Source organism: Octopus bimaculoides, chromosome 6 (assembly GCF_001194135.2).
Source record: "Octopus bimaculoides isolate UCB-OBI-ISO-001 chromosome 6, ASM119413v2, whole genome shotgun sequence".
NCBI lineage: Eukaryota > Metazoa > Mollusca > Cephalopoda > Octopoda > Octopodidae > Octopus > Octopus bimaculoides.
Window position 1 is genome coordinate 21,896,708 of NC_068986.1, and position 13,029 is coordinate 21,909,736.

The window sequence follows — 13,029 nt, forward strand, 5'->3', positions numbered from 1 at the left end:
TGCTGAATATCTCTCGTTGAGAGATTTACAAATAGTAATTATATATATATATCTGTGTGTGTGTGTGTGTGTGTGTGTGTGTGTGCGTGCGTGCGTGCGTGCGTGTGATATCTGCTATAATGAAAAAATATAAGATATGGTATATAATTTTTTTGTACACAGGTTCCTTGAGATATGTAATTTATTTTAAGGGTTACGCAAGAGTAAAAAGGTTGAGAAACAACCAGTCTAATGACTGAAACAAGTAAAAGATAAAAGATAGTAAATAATACTGTGAGCTGTGTCTTACTCTGAGTAATATTTTTTTTTTTTAAGCAAGATTTAAATTTAAGCATTCTAACTACTAGACTTGTATGACAAGTAACCAGTCAATTTCACATTCCAAACTGTGTCAGTCTTTCAATTCGTAGACTGTCTGGTATTATTTTACAGCCTTGGAGCCATAAAAGAATCAGTCAACCTTCTGTTAAGTATGAATTTCAATGTTCTTACATTTGTGTCAACTTACCCACCCAAATTAAATAAAAGAAACAGCTGGAAGGAGCTAAATCAACAGACAGAACAATGATCACATAGACGCCCCGTGCCCCTTATAATACGCCTACCCAAACACAACTGAATAAATAGGTGTACATAATAATCAGTCATCATCATCATCATCATCATCATCCTCACCGTCGTTTAAAATCCACAATTCCATGCCTGCTTGGGTCAGACAGAATATGTTAAGGCAGATTATCTCCATCCAAGTCCCCTGCCTGTCACAAATTCTCACTTATTTCCAAGCAAGGTAATATTTCCCCACAGCCAGATATATTTTACATGCAAGACTGGAAACAAACATTTATACTTATTTATCATAATCGTAAGATGTCAAATCAAGAGGGTACACACATGCACACACACATACGCACACATGACAGGCTTCTTCTGTCAGTTTCCATCTACCGAATCCACTCACAAGCCTTTGGTTGGCCCACGGCTATAGTAGAAGATACTTCTTCAAAGTGATGCAAGTGACTTAGAGTACAGTAGTAACAGAAATTAAATTTTAACTTAAGAGCAAGTAAACCTTGTGTTTAGAGTGGAAAATACAAAAAGATTGATACAATTGAACTCTATAATGAGTTTAGAGTGTTGGACTGATGTTCACATAATTATCAGTTCAAACCTTTTATGCTGTACTCTTACACAAATTATTGATAGGTTATTATGTCAGCCACAGATCTGTTAATGAACAAGAGGTACCACTTTCACCCTAAACTGGTAAGAAAAGGGATCTTTCTCTGAAAACAAAACAATTACTCAACCAATATACATCATCATCGTTTAACGTCCGCTTTCCATGCTGGCATGGGTTGGACAGTTTGACTGAGGACTGGTGAGCCGGAAGGCTGCACCAGGCTCCAATCTGATCTGGCAAAGTTTCTACAGCTGGGTGCTCTTCTTAACGCCAACCACTCCGAGAGTGTAGTGGGTGCTTTTACGTGCCACCAGCATGAGAGGGCCAGTCAGACAGTTCTGGCAACGACCATGCTCAAAAGGTCTTTTTACATGCTATCTGCACGGGAGTCAGTCCGGCGGCACTGGCAACGACACGCTTGAATATTGTTTTTCACATGCTACAGGCACATGTGCCGGTAGGACGACACTGGCAACAATCATGCTCGAATGGTGCTTTCCACGCGTCACCGGCTAAATTATTGAAAAGTATTTGAACTAACATGGAGGTGCATGAGCTTGTGATTAGAGCGTTTGACTCATGGTCGTGAGATTGTGGTTTTGATTCCTGGACCAGGAGATGAATTGTGTTCTTGAGCAAAATACTTCATCCCACATGGTTCCAGTCTATTCAGCTGGTAAAAATGCGTAATCCTGTGATGGACTAGTGTGCTGTCCAAGGAGGGATATCTATGCCAGGGAAACTGGGAAACCAGTTCTATGCACCTTATAGAGTAATGTGGACAAACCATCCAGACTAACAAAATGGTTAAGTTGAAGATAAGCATTTTTCTTTTTCATCTTCTCTCTTATTTATTATTCAGATGCTAATATTAACCCTTTAGTGTTTAGACCAGCCATAACCAGCCAAAAATTATTCCTCTTTATTTGTTTGAACCGGCCAAATCCGGCTTATCTGATTTCTCTATAAAATCATCAAAAAAATTAAACAAATCACATAACTGAATTCTCGTAGCTTTGAGAATTCGAGATAAAGCCTTTCCCACCTTTATTCAAGTAAAAAATATCGTGAAATTTTTTAAACTTCTTGGGTTTTTCAATGTCTGAAGAGAAATGTATATCTTAGTTTTTAGCGATACCGTGTCAGCAAGTAGCGATTCTGACTTCAAAGGTTTCACTTTTGATGTACAAAATATAAATGAAACAAGTGATTTGTCTTGAGACAAATCATATTGATATTTATGAATCTTCATTGGACAAGGAAAATTTTTGATAATGAAAGTGATAAACATTAAAGTGATGAAAATGATATTGGAAACATTACAGCAACAGGGTTGAAGATTACATCAACCAGAATTGCCGATTTCACAGAAAAGACTAGTCCACAATACAGTCTACCTCCCAATGCTCAACCACTGGACTCTTTATTTTTACCAAAAAGTTTTTTGAAACTGTCATGGAAGAAATAAATGCTCAACGCATAATTTCTATTCATGGAAGACATGATTCACTATGGCAGCCAACTTATATTGTGAAAATGCGAGCTTTTTTTACTATAAACATTATGTTTGGTATCAAGCAGCTTCCTTAACTGTGGAACTACTGGAATCCTGATATAAGGTAATGGTGATCCATATATCTCCAGCATTATGTTGAACTATAGTCAATTCATATATTGTTTATGTAAAAGCCACAAGGTACCTCCGCCACCAAAGGACTAGAATCATTTGAAATTTTGGGTTGATATCATATCTCAGTTATGAGGGCTTTTCTTCCAGAAAGCACAGAACAGGGAGAAAAGCAAAATTAACTGAGGTGGATATCAACAGAGAAAATATTGACTTCCATAAAGTGGAAAAAAATAAATGGAAGGAAAAAATTTTGCAGACTGTGTTTGCTGCAAAAAGAGAAAAACTGCAAAAAGGATATCAGGTTGAGACCTCATACATGTGTTCGTTTTGGACAGTTTCACGATTGAAATATGGCAAAACTATATTTTGTTGTTTGATAGTAATACTATCATATATTCCTTCATTTTATTACAAACAACATGTGAAAGTGAGAAATACACATTAATTTTCAGTATGTTACACACCTGTATTCACCTTTGCCTCACCTGTTAATGAGTTTTTTTTTTATTAGATGCATTCGGTTATGTAAATGTATTCAATAAATTGTATAAGACCACACAGCCAATGATATATTGGCTAGTAAAAAAAATGTTGTACTTTATTTTCAATGAAAATGTTTGAATGAAATATAGAGAAAGAATAAAATCTTGTACCCATTATACTTGTATTTCAATTAATTCAAATTAATGTACCACATCTTGAAAAATGGCAAAATTGTTGGCAGTTGACAACCAGGATAATTTCAATAACAAATCAAACAGGTAAGATGCATTAAGAATTTCAGTTTTAGTATTTATCCATAATGTTATTCTTTTACACCTGTCAATTAAATCTACCTGCCCATTAAAGTCAAATTTAATCAGCAAGATCAGCTAAAATCACATAACTACAATCAACTGGTATAGAATCACCCACTGACAAAATTTAAAATCTGTATGTAAAAAATTAACAAAGTTACAAGCAAATATTGTGGACACCCCTCTTGAACCTGAATAATTCAAAATAACGTGAACAAATAAGCATTACATTTGACAGATTAATCTGAACTCTAAAGGGTTAAATAATCCATGATATTATAATTACTGCTTCAATTCAAAAGTATTCATATATTTCATATATAAGAGTTCAAATTTAGACAAACTGGTTACGTTAATACTAAAATCTGCAATATACAGTTGGCAACATTTAATGTATATACTGGTTAATGAGTTTTTAATTAACCCTTTCATTACCAGCCTGCCGGAAACTGCCTCTGGCTCTATAGTACAAACGTCTTGTTTTCAAAAGTTCTGAATTAAAATCTTCCACCAAACCTTAGTCACAATTTATGCTCCGAACACTAGCTTAATGATAACTTAGTTATTTTACTAAATTCCTTGTTATATTTAAAATTAATTGACAGAAACACAGAGCATCTCAACAGAAATATGCTAAGAAAAGGGTTAATTAACACAAGAGGGTTAAGCAACAAAATAGAAATTATATTTTTAGTAACAGTTTTTGATACATACATCATTGTAAGTTAACCATGTGTAAGGGGCAGTCTGATTTGGTCGCCACCCTAAGAGTTTTCCAGACACTGTAATTAGAAATAAAAGAATTATTTAGATGGTATACTGCTTAAAAGAAAATTGAAAATATTACAATATAAAGAAGTTTTCATAGCTTGCAACATAGCAATTAGCCAGATCTACTGGACTTATTTCATAACTGAGGTGAATTTACTTTTCAACACTTTACCAGATGCTGATATTTTAACCCTTATGATATCAACCCACCTGAAACTGCCTCTGGTTCTCTGATACAAACTTCTTGTTTTAGAGCGATTTAAATTAAAACCTTCCATCAAAATTTCATGTTAATTTATCTTCTAAACACCAGCTTAATAATTGCAAAGCTATTTTGTTTTCATTATTTTCCATTATTCTACTAGTCTCTTTTGCCAAACTGCTAAGTTACAGGGATATAAACAAACCAACACTGGTTGTCAAGTAGTAGGAGGGGGCCAAACACAAAGGCACATACACAGCAGGCTTCTTTCAGTTTCCATCTACCAAATCCAATCACAGGCTTTGGGACTATAAAAGAAGACACTTGCCCAAGGTGCCATGCAGTGGGACTGAACCCAAAACCAGGTGGTTGGGAAGCAAGCTTCTTAACCACACAGCCACACCTGCATCCATTTTGAAATATTCAGTGAATTTAAATAAATTTAAATAAATTACATCTACTTACCAGACAGTGATGCTCCTTTTAACAATGCTTCATAAAGAGTTGTTACATCATTGGAATTATTTATATTTGAACTCTCTGGCATTACAGATTTCCTGATTTTTTCTCTGCCCTGAAATTAAAGAATTAAATTCAGTCAAGAATCCAACAGGATATAACAACAAAAAGAAAAGAGTAAAAATTTCTAAGATTTCCAGTTTAAAGGCTAATCCTAATTCTTCATGTGAAACATTCCTGAAACACTTTAATTGATTATCATTTTAATCCTCTATCTTACTTGTTTTAGTCATTGGGCTGCGACCATGCTGGGACACCGCCTTGATGGGTTTTAGTCAAACAAATTACCCCTAGTGCTTACATCTTAACCCTTTAACATTTAAACCGATCATACCTGGCCCAGATATTCTACTTGTTTTAGGTTCAAACTGGCCAGATCAGGTCTCTCACACCCTACCCTACAATGTCATTCTAAAAATAAACAGTCACATCTTTGAAATCTCAAATTTACAAGATAATGCATGATTAATTCCAAGCAGTGTGGATAAATAAGTTTTACATTTCACAGAATAATCTAAATTCTAAAGGGTTAAAGACAGGTATTTATTCACTTATTCCATCAATTCTTTTGCTGAACTGCTATGTTTGGGGGGGAATAAGTAAAACAACACTAGTTACCCAGCAGCAGTGATCAGGGAGGGTGACAAATACAGACACATGCAGATATACACAATGAGCTTCCACACAGTTTTCATCCACTAATTTTACTCACAAGGGCTATAGAAGAAGACACTTGTCCAAGGTGCCATGCAGTGGGACTGAACCTAAAATCACTTAACCACACAGCCAATGTCTGCTTTTCCAAACTTGCATTGGTCAGGGTTTGTTGAGGCAGATTTTCTACTGCCAGATGCCCTTCTTTTCACCAGCTTTCCCCATGGCCAGGCATGTTTATATAGAAGATTGGAAACGAACACAGCTTGCATGACAGTAACATTTGTATGTCAGTGGCACTTGTTTATAACTGTGAGATTTCAAGACAAGGAGACACAAACACACACACATTCATGTACTCACTCACACACACCACATTTATACATAAATTACACATACATACATAAATCACCCGCACATACCACATACATACATAAATCACACATATATACCACATACATACATAAAACACATACACACACCACATACATAAAACACACACACACACACCACATACATAAAACATCCACTCACACACCACATACATATATAAATCACACACACAAACACACATAAATCACACACACAAACACACATAAATCACACACACAAACACACATAAATCACACACACAAACACACATATCATTGGCTTCTCTCATTTTCCAACTTCACCAACAGCCCAGAGCTATAGTAGAAGAGGCTTGTTCAAGGTGCCATGCAGCAGGACTGAACTTAAAACCATATGGTTGGAAAGCAAACTTCATAACCATTCAGCCATACCTGCACCTATCCAAATGAGAAAGTAATATTCCATTTTTCCATGACAGCCCAATTCAATAACACTGGCAATTTGTTTGCATATAAATAGATTTTACCTATTTATTTATTGAAATTATCACTCCCATTTCCCCAAACTATTGATTATTATTAACAGCCATCACTTACGTCATCCACCTCAATTACTATCCATGACGCTCTACCACCTTTTCACTCCAATCACTGTCATTGTACGGTTACTATCTTCAATTACAAGCCACTCTTATTCCACTTCTATTGTCATTCTCTTTTCTGTCTACCCTCTTAGTCACTTGCCCTGAACAGTCAAACATACTATAGAATAGAGCCTTTAGTCTTTTGTAATACAAGGTAAACTCACTAGTGCTGGTGCCACAATAAAATGCACTCAATACATACAGTAAAGGTGGTTGCTGATAGGAAGTGCATTCAACGGTAGAAACCAGGCCAAAATGAAACATGACTAAGGCATGGGTCCTCCAACACAGCTACAATGTCAGTAAACTCCAAATCAAAACTAACTCAAACTATGACAGTCTATCTTACCCAATACCAATATGGAAAGCATCCATAGAACAATGGTGGTGGCAGTGATGATGGTGATAGCAATAATGGTGATGTTGATGATAATGATCAAGATGATGATGACGATGATGATGATGATGATGATGATGATGATGACAATGGGTATTTTTGCTTAGAAAAAATGTTCAGAAGAAAGTAAACTTTGGACATACCAAAGATATCAATTTATTAAAAACATAAATTTATTTTTTTTATTTTAATTAATATTATGCATTAATTTAATTACACATCTAATATTTTAAGCAGAGAGATGTCACAAATGCTTCTTTATGTAACATGAAATGTGTGTGTGTGTGTGTGTGTGGTTAAGAAGTTCACTTCTCAACTATATGGTTTCGGGTTCAATCCCACAGAAAGGCACCCAGAGTATGTCTTCTACTATAGTTTCATACAGACCAAAGCCATTTAAAGGATTTGCTATGAGAAAACTGAAAGAAACCTGTCCATGAGAACTGTGAAGAGTGAGTGTCACCATCATACAAGCAGTGTCGTTCTCTTTTCATCTCTCATGGAGAAATATTACCTTGCTCTGAAACAATTGAGGGCTGGTAACACAAAGGGCACTTGGTTATAGAACATCTACCTCAATGACATTCTGTCTCGCCCATGCAAGCATGGAAAGGTGGACAGCAAAACGATGATGATGATGATGATGATGATATTCGTGTATTTTATCATAAGTGCAATGGTCTGTGTAACAATAGATTTACATATAAGCCAGTAAACGTTGGGTGTTTTCCAATAAAGGACAAAGCAAACAGGCTTGGCATTCTCCAGATCCAATCAATTAGGATAGTGTGAAGTATTGTGGAATATTCCAAAGATTCTCAATTTGAGCTTCCTGGAACAAACATATACACACAATTACCCATGTGTATATGGCACACACACACACACACACACACACACACACACACACTGACACAAAGTAATCGAGCACATTCATGAACTAAAGTGACACATAAATCTGTTACATGTGTGAAAGTATATCCACACACACGTGTTTATTCAGTTATTTCTACATCCATTTTACTGCGCTAACATGAGTTAGATGAATATACAGGGTGCGGTAGAAGTAATGCCCTTTTGTATTTGAGTTTTCTAGTTTCTAATTGAATTTCTTCTTTATTTCCTAAAACTCCTGCGATTTTTTTCATTAGTTTATTATTCATGTCTTTAAGTAATGCAATAAAATGGATGTTACTTCTGTTACACCCTGTATATTATTAAGGTACTGTATTTACAGCCAGATGTCCTATTGCTAACTCTTACATGTTCTACAAGTAAGGGATTTCTCATTTCACATTATTTCAAAAGTAAAAAGCTAAGGCTGACAAGGAAATCACAAGCTTCACTGCTTGTAAATCACAGTGGTTTCATGCAAAGTGCAGAGGATATAAACAGACCACGTATGTACAGACACACAACTCACATACATATTCATTCCTAATCCATTCCAATCACCCCTAACCCTCTCTTCTAAAACATGAAGTAGTCATGTAACCTTTCTACAGCAAAAAAAAAGACCCGTTCAGGCTTTCATGCTTTAACCCTTCATCTCCTAGCATAAAGCTATCTCTCTCAGGATTTGTAGTTTCACAATCTATATGATGACTTCGCTAGTGCTGGTAGCATGAAAAAAGCAACCCAATTGTATAGTAGTTGGCTTTAGGAAGGGCATCAGGCAGTAGAAACCAAACCAAAGTAGATAATGGCTATTCTGACTGCCCTCAATCAGGGCAGCCAGGAAAATCTACTGAAAGAATGGACGGATATATTTAGAACAGAAAGATGACTGCAGTTGATATTTTAAACAAAGTTTAACAGAAATACCATTTGTAGATTGTGTCACTACAATCAAAAATTTACTATAGCAGTTCGGACTTATTGGAGGCGTTATATGTTAAAAAAAAAAACCGAGGTGCCCACATTCAGTTTGCTTATGAACATAAGAACTGGACATCAACAAACTGCTCAGAAATCTTGTAATCAGGTGATTCAAACATTAATGGGTTTGGCTTTGATGACCAAGTGTACATTTAACATAATAAAGAAGGATTTGACACAGTTAATCCAACAGTTAAATATAGTAGTATCAAGTCCTCCATGTGTGTTAGGCTCCCTGAGATACCACTGCATCATCTGTGCAACCTTAGCTTACATTAAGATACAATGTATGGTATTCTATATATATATTTTTTGACACATCCTAGATGTCATTGTAATCTTGCTGTCTTTCATGCTAAAAAGTTTGTCTTTGCTAGGATGCCTTTAAATTTTATTCACTGCACGTCTTGCTTTGTCTCGAATCCTGTGACAGCTTGAGCTATGAGAATTCGGTTATCAACAAAGAGAAGTTCCCACAGGAAACCATTTTAAACCCTTCAGCACTAAAATAGTCATATCCGGTCCTCATACTGTACCTGTTTTATATTCAGACAGGTTAGGCCTAGTCACTCACATATACTAACCATGTTATTCTAAAAATAGGCAATCTCATCATGGAAATTATCTAAGTTACAAGATAATACATGATGAATTGAAAACAATGAATAAATGAGAATTATATTTGACATAATAACCTGAAAGCTAAAGAGTTAAACTACTCTGTGATAGTCTGGAGAACTATAGTATACAGAAGATAGCTGAGAACTGACCCCTGATGAACTGCAATTTGCAGGCTAAATTCCTTGTTGATCTCGTTACTAATACTCACACTACAACAGCATGTGTGTACATGGTTTGCAACGTTCTGGCATGCTGTCCATGTATGCCTAGTTTTCCTATTGACCACAGGACAGAGTATGATAACCTGTCAAAAATCATTTGTAGGTCAACAAAGGCTTGGTTGCTAAAACCTTTTGCTCCAGAGACAGGCCATCAGAAGTATCCTGTCCTGGTATAAATCTTGACTGCATCTCATCTAAACTAAATTTTCTTCCTGATTACTCAAGTTAAACCAGTTGAAAAGATTGTTGAAAGGCTTATCTCTTATACTGATTGTATCTTAATGCATTTCATACACATATATACATAATAAGCCATATAACCATTATCATCATTTAATGTCCATGATTTATCCTGGCATGGTTGGACAGTTTGACAGCAACTGATGAATCCAAGGACTGCATTGTGCTGTTTGGCATGGTCAATTTGGCTGGATGTCCTTCCTAACACCAAGCACTTTATAGCATGTGCTAGAGGCATTTTTCATGTCACTGACACTAATTTATATACATATATTTATATATACATGCCAGCATGGAAGGCAGACATTAAATTACGATGATGATGATACATATTTTTGAAATATTTATAAAACTGGGAAGAGCAAAATTCTTTCTAGTGGTAGATACAAAAAGAATACTTGAAAAAATACAGAATTTTAACATCAGTGTTTCTTATTCGCACACCCATGGTTCTCTGAATTGCATACAGTCTAATAAAACTATTCTTTATGCTACATACTATATAAATGGACATTTTATACCAGTAATAAGACTTGGAAACAATCAGTTCCTTCCTAATTAATAATACTGATTTATAGTTGTCTAAATATTTACCATCTAAAAGCTAGTGGGAGACAACCATCACAGAGACATCTTTCTCATTCAAATGTTTTCCTCCCAATGATAAATGCTTCTATCTCTCAAAGTTTGTGTAATCACACACACACACACACAAAAAGTTATTGATCAAGTATCTATGTTGTAATAAGGAACTGACTGAATGTCATTGATCCTATACTTGTCTATCTTGTTTTCTGGTCAGAAAAGAAAATCAATCAGGTTTCTCGTCTCACCTGACAGGTGAGTAAGCAGCTACTTAACTGATTTTATCAATGTTAGAGCTAAGATTAATAATAGAGAAGGTGGCTTGAAATTAGCTTAAAATTACAGCTTTAACTCTAAATGATTCCACAAAGACACAGGCATGGCTGTGCCTGTTAAGAAGCTTCATTTCCAACCACATGGTTTCAAGTTCAGTGTCACTGCATGGTACCTTGGGAAAGTATCTTTTATCACATATATTCTACCTCTTTTATGTTGAAACTGATGAGATCTGTCTGGCCTCACAATTTTCTATAATGCTGTTCTCAGAAATAAACAATCACATCATCGAAATCTCAAAGTTACGAGTTTGTGCATGATGAATATAAAATTAAGCCTTTCTACTATAGATGCAAGGCCTAATATTTGGGGGTAGAGGACTAACCAATTTCATCAACCCCCAGTATTTGACTGGTACTTAATTTATCGACTCTGAAAGAATGAAAAGCAAAGCTGACCCTAGCAAATTTGAACTCAGAACATAAAAGACAGATGAAATGCTGTTGAGCATTTTGCCCAGCATATGAACAATTCTGCCAGGTCACCATCTTTGATAAATTTGAAATAATCCTTTCTATTATAGGCACAGGGCCTGAAATTTGGGGGAAGGGGATAGTTGATTACATCGACCCCAGTACTCAACTGGTGCTTAATCTATTAACCCCAAAAGGATGAAAGTCGACCTCAGTGGAATTTGAACTCAGAACATAGCAATGGGTGAACTACTGCTAAGCATTTTGTCCAGTGCACTAACAATTCTTTTCTACTATAGTCACAAAGCCTGAAATTTGTGGGAGGGGGCCAGTCGATTAGATCAACTCCAGAACACAACTGGTAATTAATTTATTGGGCCCGAAAGGATGAAAGGCAAAGTCAACATTGGCAGAATTTGAACTCAGAACATAAAGACAGACAAAATACCACAAGCATTTTGCCCGGCATGCTAACGATTCTGCCAGCTGGGCACCTTATAAATTTGAAATAATGTGATTAAATAAGTATTACATTTGACTGAGTAATCTGAATGCTACAGGGTTAAGAGTTAATCACTTACATACTTATGCTACACTCTGCAAACCAAAGCAACAAAGGAGTTCCCAAGTGGTCACTCATCCTGGCAAAACTGCATAACTCCAATCTCCTTCAAATTCTAGGTCAACTTAACCTGGGGCCACACAACACTGATGCATAACATTTTACTTTCAAGGGTCATTTACATATTTTCTTTTTAGCTTTGTTCTTTTTGTTTTCTTTTGTTCTCAGGCATAGCGCTGTAGTTAAAGAAGTTTGTTTGCAGCCACATGATTTTGGGTTCAGTTCTACTCTGTGGCACCTTGAGAAAATGTTTATATTTATAGCCCCAGACTAACTAATGCCTTGTAGGTAAATTTGGTAGGCAATGTGACTGAACCTAAAGCTATGTGATTGAGAAGCGAAGTTGTTATCACACAGCCATGCCAATGCCTCAATGATAATTTTTCACAAGAAGCCTCACAGTGTAAAAAGAGATTTTTCTGAAAGAATATAAGAAAACACAATGTAAGATATCAACTGTTTGAACCAATGAACCATAACAAGTATTAACATCATCACCATCAACACTTGGACATTACTGTCTCAAGTCCTAGAGTTCATAGTACTGGTTACTCAGTTTCCATGCTATATAAGTAACTGAGATTGCAACATTCACCCTAAATTGGACACCAATCTGTCGCACAGTTACACATTGTGAGTGAACTGGAACATGAAATGAAATGTTTTGCTTAAGAACACATTACACAACCCAGTCCAGGAATTGAAATCATGATGTTGCAATTTGAATGCAACACCCTGTCCACTAAGTCACACACCTTCACAAGTATTATGAGCTTTGCAAAAAAAAAAAAACATTACCTAATTCAAACAGCACAGTAGTTATCTCTGAGTGGTTGGCGTTAGGAAGGGCATCCAGCTGTAGAAACTCTGCCAAATCAGACTGGAGCCTGGTGTTGCCATCCGGTTTCACCAGTCCTCAGTCAAATCGTCCAACCCATGCTAGCATGGAAAGCGGACGTTAAACGA

At 35.9% G+C, this 13,029-nt stretch overlaps 1 protein-coding gene across 2 annotated transcripts in view; it reads right to left on the reverse strand.

Annotated features, from left to right (window-relative positions):
* Positions 1-13,029, reverse strand: part of LOC106881287 (long-chain-fatty-acid--CoA ligase 5) — a 91,749-nt gene that overhangs the window by 38,178 nt on the left and 40,542 nt on the right. For both annotated transcript variants that reach the window (XM_052968636.1, XM_052968637.1), the window contains 2 exons: positions 5,049-5,157; positions 4,325-4,392 (listed from right to left, as the gene is read on the reverse strand). In XM_052968636.1, coding sequence (XP_052824596.1) covers positions 4,325-4,392; positions 5,049-5,157 — 177 coding nt within the window. The remainder of the gene's footprint in view (positions 1-4,324; positions 4,393-5,048; positions 5,158-13,029) is intronic.